The 22,370-nt window shown below is 38.2% G+C and overlaps 13 protein-coding genes across 13 annotated transcripts; 5 read left to right on the forward strand and 8 right to left on the reverse strand.

Annotated features, from left to right (window-relative positions):
• Positions 1-140: 140 nt before the first annotated feature.
• Positions 141-938, forward strand: RHIMIDRAFT_240432 (uncharacterized protein; the record flags this gene model as incomplete). The annotated part of the gene is made up of 1 exon (XM_023609372.1): positions 141-938. The coding sequence occupies one exon, from the start codon at positions 141-143 to the stop codon at positions 936-938; it is 798 nt and encodes a 265-aa protein (XP_023463466.1).
• A 23-nt stretch (positions 939-961) lies between these two features.
• Positions 962-2,098, reverse strand: RHIMIDRAFT_285799 (WD40 repeat protein; the record flags this gene model as incomplete). Its single annotated transcript, XM_023613312.1, has 3 exons — positions 962-1,356; positions 1,410-2,036; positions 2,065-2,098. The coding sequence occupies 3 exons, from the start codon at positions 2,096-2,098 to the stop codon at positions 962-964; spliced, it is 1,056 nt and encodes a 351-aa protein (XP_023463467.1).
• A 565-nt stretch (positions 2,099-2,663) lies between these two features.
• Positions 2,664-4,085, forward strand: RHIMIDRAFT_294215 (uncharacterized protein). The gene is made up of 3 exons (XM_023614065.1): positions 2,664-2,729; positions 2,784-2,909; positions 2,958-4,085. Exons 1-3 carry the CDS (start codon positions 2,700-2,702, stop codon positions 3,921-3,923), a joined length of 1,122 nt encoding a protein of 373 aa, XP_023463468.1. The 5' UTR covers positions 2,664-2,699; the 3' UTR covers positions 3,924-4,085.
• On the reverse strand, positions 4,072-5,793 carry RHIMIDRAFT_240435 (uncharacterized protein; the record flags this gene model as incomplete). Its single annotated transcript, XM_023609373.1, has 1 exon — positions 4,072-5,793. The coding sequence occupies one exon, from the start codon at positions 5,791-5,793 to the stop codon at positions 4,072-4,074; it is 1,722 nt and encodes a 573-aa protein (XP_023463469.1).
• A 512-nt stretch (positions 5,794-6,305) lies between these two features.
• RHIMIDRAFT_262391 (uncharacterized protein) lies at positions 6,306-7,260 on the forward strand. Its single transcript, XM_023611604.1, has one exon. The coding sequence runs from the start codon at positions 6,317-6,319 to the stop codon at positions 7,211-7,213; it is 897 nt and encodes a 298-aa protein (XP_023463470.1). The 5' UTR covers positions 6,306-6,316; the 3' UTR covers positions 7,214-7,260.
• A 356-nt stretch (positions 7,261-7,616) lies between these two features.
• RHIMIDRAFT_240437 (ribosomal protein S7) lies at positions 7,617-8,099 on the forward strand (the record flags this gene model as incomplete). Its single annotated transcript, XM_023609374.1, has 1 exon — positions 7,617-8,099. The coding sequence occupies one exon, from the start codon at positions 7,617-7,619 to the stop codon at positions 8,097-8,099; it is 483 nt and encodes a 160-aa protein (XP_023463471.1).
• Positions 8,100-10,076: 1,977 nt separating this feature from the next.
• Positions 10,077-11,417, reverse strand: RHIMIDRAFT_45917 (uncharacterized protein). Its single transcript, XM_023615271.1, has 2 exons — positions 11,218-11,417; positions 10,077-11,157 (listed from the first exon to the last, which is right to left on the reverse strand). Exons 1-2 carry the CDS (start codon positions 11,308-11,310, stop codon positions 10,165-10,167), a joined length of 1,086 nt encoding a protein of 361 aa, XP_023463472.1. The 5' UTR covers positions 11,311-11,417; the 3' UTR covers positions 10,077-10,164.
• A 717-nt stretch (positions 11,418-12,134) lies between these two features.
• On the reverse strand, positions 12,135-13,334 carry RHIMIDRAFT_186871 (kinesin-domain-containing protein; the record flags this gene model as incomplete). Its single annotated transcript, XM_023605877.1, has 5 exons — positions 12,135-12,455; positions 12,509-12,716; positions 12,772-13,077; positions 13,136-13,162; positions 13,237-13,334. Coding segments are annotated over 5 exons (960 nt in total), but the record flags the coding sequence as incomplete, so codon positions are not given.
• A 321-nt stretch (positions 13,335-13,655) lies between these two features.
• Positions 13,656-14,280, reverse strand: RHIMIDRAFT_240439 (Bis-triphosphatase; the record flags this gene model as incomplete). The annotated part of the gene is made up of 5 exons (XM_023609375.1): positions 13,656-13,796; positions 13,850-13,966; positions 14,014-14,072; positions 14,123-14,133; positions 14,186-14,280. The coding sequence occupies 5 exons, from the start codon at positions 14,278-14,280 to the stop codon at positions 13,656-13,658; spliced, it is 423 nt and encodes a 140-aa protein (XP_023463474.1).
• Positions 14,281-14,314: 34 nt separating this feature from the next.
• RHIMIDRAFT_262421 (DUF699-domain-containing protein) lies at positions 14,315-17,889 on the reverse strand. The gene is made up of 4 exons (XM_023611605.1): positions 17,684-17,889; positions 17,540-17,631; positions 17,188-17,482; positions 14,315-17,133 (listed from the first exon to the last, which is right to left on the reverse strand). The coding sequence occupies exons 1-4, from the start codon at positions 17,789-17,791 to the stop codon at positions 14,410-14,412; spliced, it is 3,219 nt and encodes a 1,072-aa protein (XP_023463475.1). The 5' UTR covers positions 17,792-17,889; the 3' UTR covers positions 14,315-14,409.
• Positions 17,890-18,354: 465 nt separating this feature from the next.
• Positions 18,355-19,997, forward strand: RHIMIDRAFT_240441 (WD40 repeat-like protein; the record flags this gene model as incomplete). The annotated part of the gene is made up of 4 exons (XM_023609376.1): positions 18,355-18,640; positions 18,737-18,843; positions 18,901-19,491; positions 19,542-19,997. 4 exons carry the CDS (start codon positions 18,355-18,357, stop codon positions 19,995-19,997), a joined length of 1,440 nt encoding a protein of 479 aa, XP_023463476.1.
• Positions 19,998-20,181: 184 nt separating this feature from the next.
• Positions 20,182-21,165, reverse strand: RHIMIDRAFT_245965 (uncharacterized protein; the record flags this gene model as incomplete). Its single annotated transcript, XM_023610255.1, has 1 exon — positions 20,182-21,165. One exon carries the CDS (start codon positions 21,163-21,165, stop codon positions 20,182-20,184), a length of 984 nt encoding a protein of 327 aa, XP_023463477.1.
• A 190-nt stretch (positions 21,166-21,355) lies between these two features.
• Positions 21,356-22,109, reverse strand: RHIMIDRAFT_206237 (uncharacterized protein; the record flags this gene model as incomplete). Its single annotated transcript, XM_023606884.1, has 4 exons — positions 21,356-21,561; positions 21,610-21,806; positions 21,870-21,910; positions 21,972-22,109. The coding sequence occupies 4 exons, from the start codon at positions 22,107-22,109 to the stop codon at positions 21,356-21,358; spliced, it is 582 nt and encodes a 193-aa protein (XP_023463478.1).
• Positions 22,110-22,370: the final 261 nt, after the last annotated feature.

Genomic DNA, 22,370 nt, shown 5'->3' on the forward strand with positions numbered 1-22,370 from the left:
ACCCATCTATTCATGAAATCACAGACATCGATTGGATAGTTTTTTCCTTTTAAGGGGCTGGGTGACACACGCACACACATACAGAGAAAGTGACTATTTTACAGTCATCTCGCCATCGTCTTTTTTTTTCTTGATTGCAGATGCCAAAGCTACGCTATAAAAAGGAGAAAAAAAGGCATCACGATCATGACAAGAGCAAGAAGAAAAAGCATAAAAAGAGAGGAGACTATCATGTACCACAAACTGCATATGAGCCAGAAGAAGGTTGGGTACCACCGAATGCACACGATCCATGGGACGAAGAAGAAGACGAATGGAGAGCAAAAATGTTTGATGCTATGGGAGAGGACGAAGGTGGAGATGGTTATTTTTCTCGATATGAATATTATCAACCTCAAGAGCAACGCATGTCTGATGAGGAATATCGTCAGCATATTGTAAGGGGCATGTATGAACGAAAGCACGCAGCAGAGATTGAGGCGGAAAGAATATGGAAAGCTGAGCAAGAGAAAAAGAGGCGAGAAAGAGAGGAGGCAAGGAGAAAAGTGATGGAAGAAGAAGCAGAACGAAGACGTATAGAGGAGATGTATCGACAGATAGAAAGAGAAAGACGGTATCAGACAACGATCGAAGACTATGATAAAAAGTGGAAGGATCTTGAAGAGATGAGTGAGATCAAAAGAAAGGATATACCTTGGCCTGTCCAAGGAAAGAACTTCTCCTTTGACTCTGTTCGTTCGTTCTTTATGAACAACAGTAAAGAATCAGTCAGTGATCTGAAAAAACGCGTTCGTCAAGAGCAAAGACGCTATCACCCAGATAAGTTCATGACGAGAGTGATGAGTCGATTTAAAGGATCAGAGGATGACAAACAGCAAATCATGACACGTATGAATGAAATTGCCGGATGGCTGAATGAATTATGGCAAAAATTGTAAATATGTACATCGTTTATTTTACATTATTCTATTACTCTCCAAATACGAACAATACCATCATCGCCTACTGTAGCAAGCCAGTCGCCATGTCTTTCATTAGGAAACCATGATACACCATTGATATCATATACACCATGAGCATCTTTTTCTGTTATTATGTTTTTAAAGATTGGACTGTCTTCATCCGTTGTAGCTTCTGTATCTTTTGCGAATATGCGAATTGTATTGTCACCACTGACACTTGCAATGTAATTATTTACTTTTGACCATGAGACAGAATAAATACATCTATCATGATAACCAGACAAGGTGCAGATTGTCTTCCAAGCGGCCTCTCCATTATGTGTTGGAATGCCTTGAGGATTATTTGGTTTATACATCTTCCAAATACGTATCGTTTGATCATCTGAAGCAGAGACTATTTACCATGTGTGAGTTTATATAAATATATATCTATATATTTATAATTACCCAAGTGATCGCCCGTAGCATCAAAATCTATCGACCAGACAGTCGATTGATGGCCACTAAGGGTGTCAGCACAGTACCAATCATCCTCATCCTCTTTCCAAATCTTGATTGTATCATCATAACTAGCGGATGCCAGTATTTCCAACTTGGGATGCCAAGCGACCATCTTGACATCTTGGGCATGTTCCTGTAATACACTAAGACACTCAAAATCGTTATCTGACTCAACCTCCCAGATCCAGACGCTTTTATCTCTACTACAAGTGGCCAAAAGGGCACCCGTGGCTGACCAAGAGACCGACTTGATTTCATTTTCATGTCCTTCAAGAGTAGCAACACATTCCCAATTATCTTCACGAGCATCATGTTCCCAAATGCCAGTGGTTGCATCGAAACTGGCAGTAGCTAGTTCATTTCCGGTTGGAGACCAAGCAACACTACGAATGGTACGTTTATGAGCGCCTTCAAGAGTCTCTACACATTGCCATTCTGTTGGGTTTGTGGGGGAAATGGGAGCCCACAGACGAACTGTCTTGTCGCCTGAACAAGTGGCTAATATAGTCTTGGTTGGATGCCAAGACGCTTGCCAGACGCGATCTTGGTGACCTATAATGATGTTAATGTTTACTACAGAGATATAAAAACAAAAAAGAACCTTCTAATGTAGCTAATAACTCTAGACGTGGCATAATAACAATAAAAAAAAGGATTATTTTAAAGCAAACAGAGACAATGTGTCACTGGCTGACATGATTTAATTACGCAGAAAGATGATAAGCCACTATGATAGCAGAAGAGTTCATCAAGATCTGATAGGATATGATCAATCGTTCTATATTTGCTTTTATTCACTTTCATTCATCTCATCCATGATATCAATCTTTGTTTTACAAATTGAAGCAAAAGAACTACACCTTCGATATGCCCCCTCCCCCAATCTCGGGATTGAAGTGACCCGCCAAAAAAATAATGGATCATCCCCCCTATGTTGACAGTTACTTTTGTAATACAAGTTGTTCATATGAACAAAAAGGATGAAAACATAATAAACAAAGAAACAAAGAAAAAAGACAAAGGGATAGAATAACATGAATTACGCTCTTTTCTCCTTTTTCAGTATTTAAACTTTTATGCCTACATAGCTCTCCTTTTCCCCTCCCTCTTTTTTTTAAATAAGGGAGAGGGGGGATAAAGAAATGGGTTATTGTTTGTTGATGTAAATAATAAATTAATAATAATAAAGTCATCTTTTTTCTTTTCTTTTCTTTCTTTCTTTGTTTTTTCTATAAAATGTTAAAGATGGGTCATGGTTTAAGCGATGTATATATGTTCAATAAAATGTGGAGGCATAATCATAACTTATACTTCTTATAGGTAGAGCAGTTATTCATACGTGTATCATGCACAAGATTTAGTTCAAGTACAGAAGGCATTGAAGTCTGTCGACAAGTGTACGGAGAACAAGGATTCAAGACACAGCATGTAAAAGTAGCTGATAATGTAATGATTCATTCCGAAAAAGAAATAAACAACTAACTCTCTTGATAGAATATTCATATTTATTGTTCTCGAGAATCAGGAAACCTTCACAACTCTAAAAAGAGGCCATTCAAGGAAGAGCTCAAATTACTGCTCTACAAGAGTAACCATCATGATATCTACTGGCGCATTCAGATGATATGTCCCAATACAAATTGGCCACAGATGATCAAGGAAAGAATCAATCGATTGGTACAGCAAAAAATGCAAGCAAATGAAATCCGGGAAACAATAAAATCAAAAGAATTTCCAGGTATCTTTTGGGACGATCGCTCACTTGAGGGATACATCTTGAAACGTACAAGACAAAATCAAGTGACAGAAAGAGTACAAAAGTTGATCATGGCATCCAGTCGATTATGTTCAGTAGCAGCAACAAGTGAAGAGTGGACAAGTAACGTAGAGCGCGATTTGTACAAGCTCATTTCACACTTTACAAAGATATTGGGAATACCTGTCGAGCTGTTGGAGTCGATGATAGATATTTCAGTAGATGACATACACTCTGATATTGAAAAGACACCCAATCGTGGCAACAAGAGACAAGACACAATGGAAGTAAAGATGCATCAGTCTAGAGAAGAACATCCTAATATACAGACCGTGTCTATACCAAAGCATACATTGTTTGTCAAGGATCAGTCAAGTAGATCCAGCATGATGATATCACATTCACAACATCATGAAAAGATTGAATCAAACGCATATTCGGATCATGGCATGTTTGATCTAGCAACAACAACAACAACAACAACAACACCTACCGTAGCTGCAGTATCTACTTCATCGTCATCGTCATCATCAGTCCCTGTTACTACAGTTCCATCAGTAAGAGGATATAATCAACCCTTTAGCAGTATGTATGACTATTCATTTGCTTCGTCCATGATGATGCGACCTCATATAAATTTGATGTCCCAGATGCCTAAAAGAATGCCACATAGCCATAGTAGCAATGGTAGCGATAGTAAATAATGCCTCTCCTTAATTTCACTTTAGACGCAATACGACACAGATATTGAAGTTGCTATAGTAATAATAGTATCCATTTGTTATATTTATACATATATTTTTATTTAATAAATATCGAAATTATTCAAAAGAGAAAACAATGAAATAGTTATTATGAACAAAGAGACTTTAATTTATTATAAGACCTTTCAAGGGCATCACTCTTTATATTAAATCCACTTGAATGGAATAAATCTAATACTCTTTTACCAGTATTTCTGTCTTTTGATCTATAACAATGATTAAATACGACTAACCAAGTGTCCTTTGTAGGTAACAGATTCATTTTTAACATTCTGTTCAAACAGTTATAAGCGTCATCCACTCGATTATAATTCAAAAATCCAACAATCATAAAAGTAAAAGTCGCTTTATCAGGTTCAAGTCCATTCTTTAAAATAAGTTGAAATGTCTTCATTGCCTTTAACAAATTCATTTCTTCTGTGTATCCTTGGATCAGATTAGTAAAGGTATGTACGGTTGGTTTTAATTCTTTATAGTCTTCCAACATGATATCCAATGTACGCTCAGCTTCCTTGATGTTCTTCTTCTTTATCCATTGATTAATAATCGAGTTAAATGTGTAAATGTTGGGTTGAATTCCTATCTTGTTGAGATATGTGATCATATCTTGAGCACTCCTGGGCTCTCTTGTTTCGAATATTGTGTTTATAAACGTTGTAAATGTGACAATATCTGGTTCTATATTCAGTCTAGACATATCCTTGATGATGTCGAGAGAAGAGGTAAGGTCCTTTGTGATCGTATAGCCCTTCAACATGGTATTGAATGTGACAATGTCAGGCTTAAAGTTGGATCTTATCATTTCATCATAGATCTTTCTCGCTGCCAGTAATTCATTATTGATGACGAGACCATTCACCATCGTGTTTAATATGATTTCATTGATCTGTAATTTTGGATGACTCTGTAATTCTTGAAACACGAGAAGTGCTTTTCTAGTTTCTCTTGATTTGAAGTATACTTTGATCAGTTGATTATATATAATCTCATCTATTTCATGTCCACCATAGACTGTCTGTCTGATCACTTCCTCTGCAGATAGACTGTCTCTTGAGTGTGCAAAAATATCCAACATTGTGGAGCAAATATATCCATTGGGCTTAAGTTTATCCTTTTCTATCAGTTCTGTATAATATTTAACCACATCTCTATTCATTCGTGACTCTGATAATCCTTTGATAATGATGTTGTAACTGTTGATATCCTTTTCATGCTTGTATTCATTCAACAACCACTTTACTTTGTCTACTCGCTTGTCTCTGAATAAATGTAATAAATTCGCGTTTAGAGTTTCTGCATCCTTAATTCCATGATGAGCAATCAACTGTGTCGCCTCTTTTACTATTGCTTTATTCATTGGCAAGCATCGATGCATTGTACGTTCAAAATCTCTTATATCAGCAACAACCCCCCAATGTTTACTCGATTCCAGCAATTCAATCGCCTTTTCTCTTTGATCGCAAAGCAAGTAGGTAGCTATGATCATATTAAAGGTTCCGATAGTCATCTTGATTTTGTTTTCTATAAATTCTCCTTCAAATATCTTTAAGATATCCTTGTGTTCGTCCAAAAACAATTTTGCAGCAAAGTACTCGTTATATTCTAGCACGCTCCATGTATGACCAGCTCGCTTCATATCCTCAAGCACCTTCACTACTCGTTCTTCTCCTCTCCAGGCCTTTTGTTCCCATAATCGTGTTCGAAGCGTAACGAAATCTTCTCGTTTCAGGGATTCAACTGAATTTTGTATCTTTTGGTAACTTTCCCAGATATTGTCACTATTGCTAGCGAGCCGTTGTCTGTATTGCATAATTAAAGAGTTGTTGTTGTCGGTATGACTCGTTGCTGTTGCTGTTGCTGATGCATAAGCTCTCTTTGGAAACTGTCTGCTTATGTTGCATGAACTAGAATAAATCCCTCTTTTACTGCATGCTTTGATAAATCGATGCATCATTGAAAACCTGTCAGAAATCTTGCCAGGGCACACATTTTTTTTGACTTAAAAAAAGAAGCCCAAATTTGGCAGTCACTGCTCGCCAATGCTGTTTAAAGGGGGAAAAGAGGAAGAAAGGAAAGAGAAAGAGATAGCGATGAGGGGAATCCTCTTCAAGTGCATGACAAAAAGCATCAATATATAAGAAGTTATGAGAATAGAAACTTTTAAGGAATACTCGCTAATCCAAGAGATATTCATGTTAGAGCGGGGAGGAACAGCCGGCAAGCGCGGATCTGCGGGCTATTATGAACCAAGGAACAGAACTCAGCAGTTATTCAAATATAAATGCAGGTGTTCTTATTGTTTTGTTTCATCTCTCTCTTTCTCTCATTTGAAGATGGTCTCATTCATGAAGAAAAAACTAGGCGAGTTAGCGGGTATGGGCGATCCTAGCTTACTCCCACCTCCTGAGTACCTTTCGGAGGAGGACTGTTTGAATTGCTCTGAACCTTGCTCTGATCATAAAGAGTACCCTTCTTATCTAAATATTGAGAAGGACTTTCCTATTTTGGGCTCTGTTAAGCCTTATGGTCGACATATTATCATTGCTACTGGTTCATCTGACTGGCCAAAGCATATTGAAAGCGACAGAAATTCATTCGCCGCCAGTCTGTATCAAGTCGAATGCAATTCCAGATCACAGCAGTCATGGAAGAACTTGGTAACGAACTCGAATATGGTTTCCACTTACTCCACACTACCTGATGCATATGACATCCTACTGTATCCAGACAATATTCTGATATCCAATGTCACGCAAGACAAGGCTCAAGATTTTTATGATATCTTTATAAATACCCCTTTACCAACATCACCGATCAATATAGAAGAGATGATGAAACATGAAAAGATAGGTGATATGAAGGTCCAAAGGTCTCCCTACAAATCTACTCTACTGCTTTGCTCTCATAAAAAGAGAGATAAACGTTGCGGTGTTACTGCTCCTATATTGGCTCAAGAATTAGATCATATCTTGAGAGAGAAGGGACTCGATGAATATGATGCTGCTATTATCATGGTTAGTCATATCGGAGGCCACAAGTTTGCTGGAAATGTTGTTTGTTATATAAACGAAGGCTCCAAGGGTATCTGGTACGGAAGAGTCAAGACATGCCATTCTGCCGCTATTGTGGAAGAAACGATAATAAAAGGAAAAGTGATCAAAGACCTCTACCGTGGCGCCATGGATAATAGCTTTGAAAATCAACAGAAACGATCTGTTTTAAAGTGGTAAAATAAATTTGTATGTAAATAAACTTGAAAGTATTCTCTTGAGACGCGTCTTTAGTAGTTGATTGTCAAGTTTACTTTAAAAAAGTAAAGCAGTAATAAGTATGCAAAATCTAGTTGTATAATACATCATTTTATAAGTGTTCTTAATTTATCAAAGAATAAATGTAGAGCGTCAATAGGCTCCTTTTGGATGTATCTTTATGCTTGTAACTCTGTGAGTCTAATTTTCCTACAGAATCTGTTTGTGACTGCGTTTCACCGTGGCACCTCAACTGGGCCGTCTCTGAGACTTGCTTTTCTCAATAAAACCCAGGTTCCTGTAGCGAATTTTTAAACCCTCGCTTTCAACCATGTCAAGCTCCTTATTCAAAACAGTTTGCCAACATGCGACTCCTTTATTTAGAATGGCACCTGCATGGACTCGCTCCATGAGCAATGTGACTATTGTTCCAAAAGACGATGTTGTCAGCCAATTAGTAAACACACTCATGAGAGATGGCAAAAAGGCCAGAGCACAACGTTTAGTCAATGACAGCATGAATCACCTTTCAAAAAAGATTGGAGAAGAAAAAGATCCTTATAATCTCTTACGTGAAGCTATTGAAATTGCCTCTCCCTTATTAAAAATATCAAGCCAGAAAAAGGGATCCAAAGTGGTCCATGTGCCTACACCATTAAGAGATCGTCAACGTCGTCGTCGTGCTATTGTTTGGATGTTGGAAGCTGCATCAAAAAGAGGAGAAAAGACATTTGAAGAAAGGTTTGCCTCTGAAGTGCTTGATGTTACTGAAGGAACTAGCACTGTTTTACAAAAGAAGTTACAAGTACATAAACAAGCTTTGGCTAATCGTGCCAACGCTCAAGTATCTTACGGCGGCCAACGATAATGGACAATAAAACACTGTATAGAAAAGAAAAAGATGTAATAAACATGTTTAAAAATGACCCATCAAGCAGACCAAAAGAGAAAGGATTAATCACCTGTTTATTTTTTATTTTTTCTTTTTCTTTTATTTTTTTTTGGCTGTGTGTGAGTGATGTATGCACGTTTTGAGTCATAAAGTAGAACAAATGCGAAGGAGAGCATATAAACCATCACAAGATGTACCGTATTTACCTCAACCTTCCTATTTGATTTGATTAAGCATGTCCCACAAGGCTCTTAATCCGACTCTGATCATGTACACATGTGACTAATATCTAACCTTGCGTAAAACTATAAAAACGCGACTTTTTCCTCGCTTTTTTTCTTTTCTTTCCTCCCCCAGAAAACTTTATTTTCAAGACAAATCAAAAACATGCAAAACAACGACGGCTGCTGCGGGTAAGTTTTAGAGGTGAATGATGAAGGGTGTTAGGTCTAAGGGTTCTTAATAGAAACTGTGGTGACAAATGTACCTGTGCCTCCTGCTCATGCAAGAAATAAATGCTCACAAGCTCTCTCTTTAACTTTGAAAGAAAAAGATCAAATCTTGCAATTTTTTCTTTGTAATAAATACTTAATTCCTTGCCACCCTTGGGTGACTCAAATCCTGTCTTTTATAAATATCTTTCAACTTTATATATTTGACAAGACACGTCTGTCGCGTTTAAGCCACTTAATAGGGCAGTAAAGTATCCAATGGAGACTTTTTGCTGTAACACTAAGCATAGTAGTCATTGTCATTTGGAAGAAAACATAGGTGGCTGCCATGAAAACGCCTTTACCATAGCATAGCATTAACCAAGTAAATAAGGCCTATAGTAAGGTTTTTATATACAGCGCTCACTGTACCAATTTATGATCATCAACATTTGTTTATGCTAACCACTCTTTTGAAGTGGTAAAAGTTAGTATACCTTTAATGAAAGCACTCAGGGTGAGAGTATAGAAGTTGAGAGGTTTGGGGGCAGAAGACTTTTTGAATTCAAAGAAGGAGACAAATATCGCTGGGTTTTTGATCAGCTTTATGCTTCTTTCAAGCCGGAGCTTTCATTAAAATTTTAACACTGCTTGAAGAAATAAATGTTTTACCTTCATGATCAAAGGTATAGCTAATGCTTTTAATGTTTTCACAAAGCAGTTCAAGTCAGAACCAATTTCATTGTTTTTTTTACCTATTCAAGCAACAGATGTATCCCCTTGAGATGATTGAGCGTGATGAACTCAATGACTAAAGCTAGTACCGGTTGTCTTTAACAAAAAAAGAAATTATAAAAATGCTTACCACTTCGTAGGTGTACACTACGCGCGTGAGGAAATTCATGAAGAGGTCAGTGCTACAGGCTCTACCAGTGAAGTCGTCAACAAACCTTTTCACTATGTAGTGCCATGTTAAGCTTGTTCAGAAAAAGATGTCTTTCCATGTTTCTTGATGTAGAATACGAATTTATTTTTTTTGTTTCTTTCCAAGAAGAAAGAGATAAAAATGTGGCTATTTTATGTCACAAAAGAACCAAGATCATTCAAGTGTAACTATGATAAATCTACATTTTACATCAAAGAGTGAACTGGACAGTCTTGGATTAGATAGTGACTTTGGTAATATAAAGCTGTAAAGTGACATCACAGGTGAAGCCTAGAGGAAGCGCTTGTAGCACTAGTCTTCTCGTGTGCCGTAAATGGTACCGTGAGCACTGTATGCACATGTGTACATCTATATATTTCAAGCGATTTAAGCTTCAGCAATGTGATATGGTTGCACAAGTTTTTATCTAGACTCTTCGCAAAGTAGGTGTATTAAAGCCAGCAATGGATGGGCTAAGCTTAGAAAGAATCTATAGTTACGCCAGAAGTATGCTCTATTTTGTTGTTGATTGTACAAAGGAACAATAAAGCGAAAAGAGTAAACAAAATGATAAATAAATTTTTATAAAAAAAAGGAGGGGAATAGAGCGTAGTTTATTATTATGCAATGAATGTTTCAAGATTTTTAATATATCAACAATGAGACACATAGTCCTCCTTGGACTTTACAGAGCCTGTGCACCAGCTCCAATGATAGTCGATCTACGCTTAGTGGGCCTTGCTGGCGTTGGTGTTGGTGTGAATGTACCATTTAGTATTTTTTCGAGGTTAGCTTCACTCAAATAAGTTCCTGCATTGGACGCTTTTCTTAATGTATTGACAAGTTGGCGCATTTGAGCATTTACAGCTGCCGTTTCTTCGGTACGTTTTTGTATCAGTTGGCTTTGAGTCTCATTCATCTGTTCTAGCTTACTCTTGGCATCCAATGCTGCGAGTTCTCTACGTTTCAATTGTTGTATTTCTCGTTCATAACATATGGCTGCTTCTCTAGCACTATCTGCCTCTACCTTTAGACTCTTTGTCAGCTGTTTCTTTTGTGTACGCAGTCTTTCTATATCAGTTTGTAGTTGACGGATGATTGAATCTGATTTCACTCGTGCTGTACGATTGGCTTGGGTCAATTGTGTATTCTTTTTACGCAACTCTTGGTTTTCGGCTATCAAATGCTTCAACTTGACTTCGTACTGAGACCGCAGCTCTTGGGCTTGCTTATTCTCTCTTAATTGCATCACGCTCTGAGGACGTTCTCTCACGGGGGGACTTATGCCAGAGGGTGCAACCTTTTGCTTCAGGGCTGCATCCCTTTCTTTCTGTATTTCTAAAAGATGCTCCTTGAGTTCGTTCAGCTTGCCTTCGTAATTTGTTCTCATCTGCGTGTACAGGTCCTCTGTCTTTTCTAACTGTCCCACGAGCTCTTTTTTGACCAAAAGGTCTGCCTGAACCTGGTGGAGCATTTTTAATAGTTTCTTGTTGTGTTTTCTATCATTCTTTAGCTTGTTGTAGCTAGTGGATGCTGTAGTTGTTGGTATATCGGCTGTACTCGAATTGAGATAGGAAGTTGTGATTGAACTGTCTGTGTCATCCCACATGGAATCAACAGATATGGATGATCGCTTAATTAGGTCACCTTTGGATTCATCAGACCAAGCAGGTACTTCCTATCCTCATATATATTCATCAATGATATGTACATGCGTATTATATCTAATGAAACTTACAAGAGCTTCTAATCTATCCTCTTCATCATCAAATAGAATATCTCCAGAAGGAGACGATGGACAAATATAAGGAGGAGGTGAAGGAAGACGCATGTGCCTGTTATTCTCGTTAAAGTCTTCTTGTCGAGAGGAAGAAGATAAAAAGCTTTCAAGGGTCGCTTCGACGCTGTCATGCAGTATAGTTTCATCTGTGGACTGTGATCATAAAGTTGCATGTGTGCTAAGTAAAATTTAGAATCAACAAAAACGCCCCTCCCTTTCTTTCCCCCCTTGTTTTTATATTTCTCTATTTTTAATTATATTTCTTCTTATATCATATTTACCTTGTCATATTCTTTTTGTAACAGGCCGATAAATTCGTCAATGTTGTTTTCTAAACCTTGATGGTTCTTCTTGTGCTTATGTACAGGCGAGAATATTGGCTTTATTTTTATTGAGTGCTTTCTCTTAATAAGACGTCGTCCTGTAGATGTTGATGCATGATGTTGTTGTTTCATACTATGTTTCTTTAGGTCATGAAGGTGACTAGTTGACGAAGAATTTGAGATTCGTTTGCTTAGCGATGTTTCGTTCAAGGCGTTATTAGCCGCTTCAAATTTCATTTGCGTTTCAACCACCTGAAGTTTCAGGGCTTCCACTTGAGAGGCATAATCTTGTATAATAGGGTGTGGTTCAATGTTGCCCTGAGCACTGTTTAACTGCAATGCTAGTGTATCTTTTTCACTTTTAGTTTGAACCAATTCATTCGTCAAGCTACGAACATAGGTCCGAATGGCATTCATTTCTTCCTTCAACACCTTCACTTGATCTTCCAACGTGTGGTTGCTGTTTATATCGCTTAGTACAGATACCTGCATCTTGAGTCGAGCGACTTGTGTTCGTAAATAACGTAGCTCGTCAGCACTTCCTTCGTTGTACTCGTGGTTTATCTCGACTCTGTTTTGAATATTGCGTGCTCGGTTGGCGTATTTTAACGTATTGAGCGTTTCTGCGTAATCTGATTCTGAAGAACTGACGCAAGCTAACATAAGTGTATTGCTATTCCCTCCTAAACTATCCTGTAATAATCGAGTTAACTTGCTATCCCTATAGGGTATATGTGGTTGTGGTACGATGGAGGAAGAAGTAGATATTCTTCTCTCGGCCAAAGCTGAAATAACGTTCCCCAAAGCTAATAATCCAGAGTTGATTGATATACCCTCTTTTTGTCGATCGCCTAAAGCGTTTGTTTTTTTGAGCTAAAGAAAAAGTAATTAGGTTATGGTACATACTCCCTATTATATCTTTTTACTCTTTCTGAACCTGCCAGGTCCACAAAATGAAACTTTGAAACAAGACGTTTAATTGATTCACTATCATCTACTACTTCTTTCAAAGCCTCTTCATCCTTAAGAAATTGTTGCTTTAGTATGACAGAAAAGATGGCATGAGAACGAGAAGAAGAGGCGTTTAATTCAGTCGTTCCTGTAGTTCTATGCAGAGAGCCCCTCTTTAGGCACCTAGAAACTATACATTACAGAAAAGATAAAAAAATCATTTTTTATCTTTTATTACCTTAATAACTCTTCAGCTGTTTGTACATTTTCCTCTTTAACATTTGCCCAGTAAATCCTTCCCTGTGTGTTTTCTCTTATAGATGGGTGCTGTTCGGTATCATTTTTTGTAGCTAATAGATCATTAATCTCTTCATTGTATAATTCAAGGTAGGAAAGATAGACTTGATAATTGTAATCCTCTGTCTGCTGCTTCATCATTCCAAAGAGTGAGTGAGCAAAGCGATGGATGATACCTTGATTGTCTGAATTTAGATAAGGTTCTGACCCGGTCCCCATGCTATAGGTTTTTCCAGAACCTGTTTGTCTACATAATTTCTCATGAATAAAAAAAAAATAACACCAAAGGTTCATTTAATAAATACCCATAAGCCAAGACAGTTACGTTCTTTCTGTTGAAAGCAGGAAATAGGGAAACGGAGTTAGGTTTCACTCATTTTTCAGGCACAATTGTTTCTTAGCTTACCCTTCAATAAAGCTAGTCAACAAAGGAGGAATACTAGATTCATAAACTTGCTCTTGTGTTGCGTGGGAAGGATAAACAAAGTCAAAGTGAAAGGTCCTGTCAGTTCCTAAGTAGACTGTGTTTCCGTCATCGGCTATTTTCAAGCATTCCTTTTCGTCATTCTGAGACGGTCTGATCCTCAATGCTACTCTGAGAGAGAGAGAGAGAGAGAAAAAAAAAAGCCATGTTTGTCAGCATGTCAAAGGATTAGGTTGTCATAGTTACCTGACTGCTGTCGTTGTCATTTAAAAAAAATACAGAAAAAGAAACAAAAAATATTCTTTCAATAAGCTGGGTTAAACGATTAAGAAGGGAAATTGTACAACAGTGGATCACTGATTTGCATTGTAAATACGTTTGCATAAGTTATGCAGATATCATTATTGAACTTTATTCAATAGATCTCTTAGCAGCTTAGCCTCATTTTCCATCTCCAAGATGCTTCTATTTTCACGATCTTGACTGTCTCTGCACCAATCTATAAATCTTTTTGGTATTAGATGTAGATGAACATGTGGAACCTAGAAAGGCTTTTTTAGTAAAGGTGCCTTGACTTGTGTTCATTTTCAATTACTGTTTGACCAGCGTCTATTCCATCTTGAAATAACCATACTAATCCTTCCTTTGTTTCAGGATACAATTGCGATATCGCTTTACTTATGCGTCTTGCTGAGAGAGTAAGATCAATTATCTACGCACGTGATGAGTTATTGCTCAAACGGAAAAGAATGATTGTACCTCTTTCTCAAGTAAATCAGAGTATCGAAGCGTCATACGCTTAGGAACAACTAATACATCTATATTACACAAGTTACTTTATAATTTCATAATCAATAACGCGCATCACGCCTACGGCCACTATTTTAATCATAATAAGCAACTATTTCAATACTGTAAAAAGCAGTTTTACAAAGAGATAGGCTTCAAATTGACTAAGCCTACAGTGTGCTCACTTTCATAAAACACCTCTTTTTCGGAAATGTTGAGATTTCCAAATCTGAACATGTAGAGAAGCAGAGAGAGAAATTATAAATTAATGTTCGGGGGTAAAATATCATTTTGATGAAAATGTTTGACTATATAAAAGCTTATCTTTTTGTTCTATAATGTTAACCAAAGAATTCTTTATTTTATCTATGATTTTCTTGCTTTCTTTGAAAGCTTAATCTTGCCTTCCTGACGCTTCTTTTCTTTATCAGCAAGCTGTTGTGCACTTTCTAATTTTCTCTTCTTTGATGATTTCTCGTTCTTTACACTTATCACCGAATTAACTCCACTTTTCTTTCCAGAAGATAAGGACTTTACTCGTTGTTCGGCTGCTGTCCAATCGTCATCTGTACCTCCAATAGCATATTTTGATAGATCAAGAGAGTCAATCAACTCTCTTTGCTTGGATTTTAATTCATCCAGCACTTCATTACCAGCCTTCGCCAAATCTTCATCCACATCCTCCGCCAGTGGTTGCCATGCCTCTTCGTCTGCTATATCACGTTTACCACTCTCATCACTAGTCTCTTTTTTAGATGGCTTGGGAACAGACGCTTCAATTGCTTTTTCTTCGACTTTTGTAAAGTACTGAGAGAACTTTTTCACAATCTTTACAAATAAGGCCAAAACTTGGTTGCTTGCCAAAGATAACTCTTTTTGAAGATCATCTACAGATTTACGTTGCAAACCGATACCAAGTAAAATAGCACTTTGAACACCTGAAAGCTTGATATCAGCAGGCATCTCGCCTCTAAAGTAAAGCTCAGCAACGGTAGGAATCATATCAAGAATAACATGATAGTCGACCATATTGTTAGCATAAGATTCTAAACGCTTCAAGTCATAAGGACTAAACAGTGTATTCAATCTTTCCTTGTCCAATTGCTTTTCTCCTTCGGCTTCAGGGTCTTCACCTTGCTTTGCAGCATCAAGAACGCTGAGTGCATTGACTGCAGTAAAGTCGCGGAAGTTGTATGAGAGTAAGTGGATGAAACGCTTTGAGAAATCGCGAGCAAAAGCATCCAACCATGCTGAATTTGCTACACGAGCATCTTGAGTATCTGTTAATGCTTTGATCATCACGCAGGTATGCTCTCCTGTCAAATCGTTGGCAGTTTGACGCATGTACAGAGGAACAAAGCCAGCACGCTTCCAGAATTTGTGAAGAGCAGGAGTAAGACCATAAGAGACACCGAGATAATCAAGACGATGAGAAGGTTTTTCACTGATTTTTGTAAGAAGAGCTGGCATCTTGCTAGGATCACGGACCTTGATTTGCTCTGTCTTGATGTTTGCATTTTCCAATTCATAATCTTCAACACGAGGCAATGCATCTTCCTCTAAGCCAGAGCTTTCGCTCAAGCTAGAGACCTTTCCTTGATAGAAGGATGTGAGGAGTTCGAGCGCTCTAGAGCCATATCCCATCTTTGCATAGTCTGGATGTGTGGCAATTCGGACGACACGAGCACCGGACAAGCTTGCAAAGTCATCATCTTGGTATTGCTGAGCAATCAACCAGGGGATCATATCGCCTGCAGGACGCTGACCGCGAGCAAGAGAGTTCATGACAGTTTGACGAGAAATCTCACCTTCGAGACAGACTTGAATAACAACCAGAGGATCAGGCAAGCTACTAGTCTTTTCGTTTACTGGGGGAAGCAATACGAATAGATGATGTGCGGGCGCATCACTCATTAATTGTAAATCATTAGGTGAGTTCTTGTAGTGACTTGCTACATAAAGAGACATCATACGTTGTAAGAATGTTTCCGAAACAGGGTGATATGAGAATAGCGTATCACGGTTGACATAATACAGCTCACATTCTGAGGGATGAGGACAGCCTTGGATGTTCTTGGAAACAATGTTGGCATCCAAGCAGAGAACCTTGTTCAACCATTTCTCAACTGGATCGTTAGGAGCATAACGAATAGGCTCTTCAAGTTTGACTTCTTTCAGAGTACGGCCGCCTAAAGACATGGAGCCTTCGGTCTTTTTGACTTCCATGTTTCGTCCTACAACAATTCCATCTGCATCATCATCTGTCTTCTTTCCAACAATACCTCGTGATTGTTCACGTAATTGTTGAATCAGCTTCAAAGAAAGAGAGCGGCCGGTACCTTCATAACCGTTGATAGTGGAAGCCATAAAGACAAGGTACGGTCCCAAGAGCTTACGTACCAGAGGTAAAGGAATAGCTGCAGCTTCATCAATAACAACCAGTTCAGCTTGACCAAGGACGTGTGCATCTTGAGGTTGAATATATTGAATTGTTTGACGATGTTGTTTGAATATGTTCACTCGGACAATGGCCTTGTTGAATTCAGGGTTGGTGGACTGCACAATATCGTAGTCAAGATGTTCTTCATAGCCAAGTGCATCAAAAGTTTTAAATACGAATTCGAATAACGTCTTTAAATTTTCAGGGCTGGGTGATGTAACAAAGATGTTGGAGTATCCATATGCAACAGCTGATGCCATAGCAATACCAAGAGCAGCAGACTTACCACGACCACGAGCAGCCGTTAAAGCAACAGTGCTGCGAAGTGATTTTTCAGAAATAGCTTCAATAAAGGTCAAAATTGCCTTTGCTTGATCAATCGTGCGAGCGTTCTTGACAAGAGAAGCTACAGGTTCTGTTTCCTTTAAAGATTCCTTTAGCTCTGCAAGTTCGATTTCTTCTGGGGATTGTTCATCTGATGCTTTCACTGCGAGAGGCTTCACATTCTTGCCCATGCTGATTGGCAAAACATTTAACTCGTCATCCACAACCAAACAAGTTTCGCATGAGGTGAGAGATAAGATGAAGCGTTCGTTAAATCGAGCAACAACATCGCTATGCGCTTCAGTACGATATCTACTATGCACATCCTACATGGAACTGTCAGGGATACATATGTTGGTTTGGGCTACTGTTATTCTTACCATGGTCATTGTGTATAACTGCTTAAGAGAGCTCATGCTTTTCAATAAGAGTACGACCATACCTCCACCTTCGACAGTTTCAATAGTACGAGCCAATGTATTTGGTGTGATTGCTTCGAAATCTTGGAGAATACACATTCCATAAGTATTACCGAGAATCTTTTGTGTTTCTTTATAATATGCATAGCGAATATTGGTAACAGTAATGAACAGCTCAAAGGGATCTTCTTGATTAACTTCTCTGATTCCTCGTTTAATATCTTTTTTGATTTTAGCTTCACGCTTCTTTCGATGGCTGGAAAAGAACAAGTTAATATGTGCAAAGCTGACTCTAATATATTATTTCTTGTACCTTGTGAAGCCAAGTTCTTTCTTATAACACCATAATACCGAAGGACGAGAGGTGACTTGGGCTTGAGATAAAAGCCAATGTAAGTTTACGACCTAAGCTGTCAATTAGTTTTTTGTTGATCTTGATCAAAATAAAACTCTCTACCTGATCTCTTCCTTTATCACCAACAATTACAAAGAACGATCTATGCTTTGTTTGCACACAGTTTTTGATAAGTGTATGTACACGAGAATCAACAACTTTCTTGACCATTGAATAAAAAGAGGCTGATTATCACAACTATGGGAAGGAACAGTGGGGCTTTTTGCATTTTTACTTTGCAAGCGACAGGTGGCGCGGAATGAATCAAGTAAAGCCTGTCACAATAACTTCCAATTATGGTAATGGCTTTCAGGGCATACAGCACTTTCTTTATGCATCCACTGCAAAGCAGATTTGGCTAAATAAACCAATCAACATCATAAAGATCAACAGAGAGAGAATGTGTGTGACATGAGCTTATACTTTTGTATAAAAAGAAAATCAAAAGTCTCTCTTTCTGTTATTTGGTTCCAAAACAATAAAATTTTATTACAGAAAAATAGAAATTACATATATTGTTAATTGCACAGCATAACGAGGCGCGTAAGGGTCTTCTATCACCTAGTTACAGGTCCAGAAATTCATATGAGAGCAAATTATACGACTAGAGTGCAATGTAAAAATTATCTACCTCCACTGTGTCGTATTTGTAATATGCTAAAGATTTGCATAGCTGAGTTGAATTAGATCTGTTAAAGCACAGCCAATTGACCATACTTCTTTCACAAACCAAAATGACAAGCAGCCTAACGAAATTCGATACTGGTCATGAGGATTTAATACACGATGTAGCCTATGATTTCTATGGAAAGAGGCTTGTCACTTGTTCCTCTGATCAGAAATTAAAAGTATGGGACTTTGTAGAACGTGAGGATTGCTCAGTTTGGGAACTAAGTGACTCCTGGAAAGCCCATGACTCGTCCATTCTAAAGGCAATTTGGGCCAGACCAGAGTATGGCCAAGTCATTGCTAGTTGTTCCTTTGATAGACAAGTTAAGATTTGGGAAGAACAGCCAACAGGTAAGATGTCAATGCAAGCTGATGGGTGTGAACCATACACACACGCGCTATGAATGCATATGCCAACATTGATACAATTTTCTTTAAAAAATAAAGAGCCTAGAAACAGTCAAAAGAGATGGGTTGAAAGGTTTCGACTGGTTGAATCAAGAGGCGCAGTACTCGACATATCATTTGCCCCTACACCAAATTCGTTACGATTGGTATGGTACTCACAGCTATCTGCCGTCGTTTTATATGTATTTATTGTTTATTCATAGGCCACTTGCTCTTCAGATGGTATAGTTAGAATATATGAAGCGCTGGAGCCGACAAACCTCGCCCAATGGTCACAAATGGAAGAATTTGAAATATCTTCATCTATCCCCAACACACCACCAACAGGACAGCAGCCGCAAGGTCAGCAAGCGTTACCTCAACCACAACCACAAGGTCAGATTCAACAACAGTTGCAACAGACTTCGCCCTATCAATCCCAACTCCAGCAACAGTTCCAACAGCTGCAACAACATCAATCTCAACTACAACAACAGTTGCAGCAGTATCAGCCACAATCACAGCATCCTCAGCAACCTGTCAATACCAAAAGTACAAGTTCCAGCGGAAGTTCAATAAAAAGTCATGGTTTATCTACACCGGGCGTGCCTGATGTATCTACGATGACAAGTACAACTGCAGGATTCATTCAGGGAATATCTCCTAGCTCGACAGCAGGCATAGGGGAACAGACAAATGCAGGTAGTATTCATCGTCCGATTGATGCCGATAGCGGATATTGCATTGATTGGTGTCCCAACAGATCGAATACAGCCATGATGGTCGCGGGACTGGGTAAAGAGAAAGGGGCAAGAGTAAGTAAAGGGAGTATATGCTTTAAATGGGTTATTAAAAACGACTTTAGATATTTAAACATGATGGACACAATAGATGGATACCAGGAGAGATACTACCAGGACATACACTAGAGGTTCATGATGTCAGTTGGGCACCTAATTTAGCAAGATCTTATCAACTAATAGCTACTGCATCCAAGGACCAGTATGTTAGAATTTACAAGATAACAGAATCTACACAGCTGACTCAGCAACAAAGGGGAAGCAGTAGTAATCGAATGCCTATATCACCTGCTGGAACACCTACACAACAACAGTTGAATAAACCACTCAATGTTGAACTCATTGCATCTTTTCCTGATCATAAGGCAGAGGTGTGGAGAGTTGAATGGAATGTTACTGGAACTATCTTATCTTCATCTGGAGACGATGGTAAACTAAGGCTTTGGACAGCAGGTTATGATGGAAAATGGAGACAAATGGCCACAGTGACAGCAAACCAACAAGCCCTACCATCAACATAAGCATATACCACAATAGTTTTATTCTTTTTATGAAATAAGATCGTATATATACATGATATTATGATGCATGACTCCTCTTTCTCTGTTTATTGGGATTATTCTCTACTCTGACTGCAAGTTCATCCCCGTTTGTATCATTGTATCTTCACTGATAATATTACAAGGTCAAAAGATGTTCATAGTTTCACATTCGTTTGCCTTTTCTTGTTTTAATGTCATAATCTATGTCACTTTGTTCTCTGTACTTCTTGAATAATTTTATCCTTTTATGATGCGCCTTGCCAGGGCTATGTGAGAAATGATAGTCTTCATTAGGTTCAGGTTCTTCTTCTTGATCATCCTCATCACTCAAGAGTTCACTAAAGTCTGCTATACTACTGCTATCATCATCCTCTTCGCTCTTTGTTGCTTTTGGTGATTTATTTGGCTTTGCAGCATCTTTGCGCGGCCTTCCTCTCTTACGATTTACAGCTTGACTTTCTTCAGAAGCAAATGCTTTAGGTGGTCTTCCTTTCTTCTTTGCCTGAACCTTATCGTTTTCCAGTGGTGTCTTTCGTGGCCTGCCTCGTTTCTTCGAACCAATCTGGGTATTTTTCTTTGTGCTAGAAGTCTGGAATGGGTGCTCTCGTCTGGACCGTATCGAAATAGGTTCTTTAGCTTCTTCTTTAGTCTCTTTTTTAGGGGTCTTTCTTGGTCTGCCTCTCTTAGAGCCTACTTTTGGGTGGCTTTCATCAAAGTTAACTGTAGCCTTTTGCTTCTTTTTATCTGTTTGCACTTTAGACTTCTTTTTGTCCGTTTGCGCTTTAGGCTTCTTTTCATTTATTTGCGTCTTAGGTTTCTTTCTTGGTCTACCTCTAGTGGCCACTCTGATAACAGGTGCTTTTATTTCCTTTGGAGCGTGTTTGCGAGGTCGACCTCTTTTCCGAGGAGGGGTTGATTCATTTACTTGTTCTTTTTTCTCAATCAGTGTTTTAAGAGGTCTTTCTCTTTTTTCAATCAGTGCTTTAAGAGGTCTTTCTCTTTTTTCAATCAGTGCTTTTGGAGGTCTTCCTCTTTTCTTTCCTACGCTTGCTGTAGGTGCTTGTATTGACTGTTGCTTTTTAGGCCTTCCTCTTTTACGTCGAATTATTCCAGAACTAGGATCATTGTCACTTGCCTGCTTTGTCATTGCTTACAAATCCTTTTGTGGTTTTTGTTTTATCAAAAGAAAAAGAGAAAAAGTTAAAATGAGCAATTTCAAAAACACCAACGGAGTCCGTTTTGCTTTGGCATTTGCAGCCTTTGTATGAGTTTCAATCGCGAAACTAACCAATGGTTAGTCTACAATAGAAAGTAACAAGTCAATTTCAAAATGTTTATTAATTATTTCCAAAGAAACGCGTCATGACACTTAGATAGTGTGAGTTTATGGTATCTCTTTCATTTTGATATAACGTCATCAATGATCCCATAGATGCCATAAATAATAGAATGTCACCATGTGGAACACTCTTGACGAGTTTATTCTTTTGTAGAGTTCTCCATAAGGATTCTATTGCTCTTGGTAAACAGTAAAGTCCGAGTTCTGTAAAATGATTAAAGACTGTAATTGTTATGCTGTAATACTATTTACCTAGTTGACGTCCAGGTGCTTCTATCATGACCATACTACCACCTACTGCTCCTGCAGCAGCATAGATCCAAGGCGATTCTCTATTAAGCAAACGACGTAGGGTGCATGGTGTGCATAAACCAGCAACTACATACATGGTTAAAAATAAGCAGGATCTGAAGCATGATAATATAAACTTTTGCAAAACATGCTTGGGACTAAATGACGAGTATTAGCACAAAATTTTACATAATATGCTTATCATTATTATTATTATTTACTCTGTCGTAAATTGCTTGGATTTAAAGACAACGAGCATGATCTAGATACAAAATTATTCAGTAACACGTAGATATGCCTCGTTAATATGTGTGGTTACTTACAATGTTAAGTGGAGCATACAATTTGAATGATCGCAAGAATTCATCCATGAAAAGGCTAACTTTATCCCCTGAACAAGAATCATTATGTGGATGCTGAATTCCACACATAATATACTTGTGATGAAGCTTGGGGCGCATCATGTTTCCAATATTTGGGCTAACATTTTGCAAATAGAATTCTCGTGAAGTGAGGCTGTCTGGTATCGTAATCGGTGATCGATCCTCCACAAGCTGGTTCACGGTTAATCCCACTGCCTCTGCGGCTGGAGCTGCCATTCTACCAAAGTTATTTTTGAATCCACCATGGGTTAATAAGAACGAAAAGTAAGATCTTGGTAATGTATCATGTTGGAATAAAAATGCATAAATAAGTTGCGCGTTTGCGATCATCATGACTGC

This window comes from Rhizopus microsporus (assembly GCF_002708625.1).
Source record: "Rhizopus microsporus ATCC 52813 unplaced genomic scaffold scaffold_16, whole genome shotgun sequence".
In the NCBI taxonomy this organism is placed as follows: Eukaryota; Fungi; Mucoromycota; class Mucoromycetes; order Mucorales; family Rhizopodaceae; genus Rhizopus; species Rhizopus microsporus.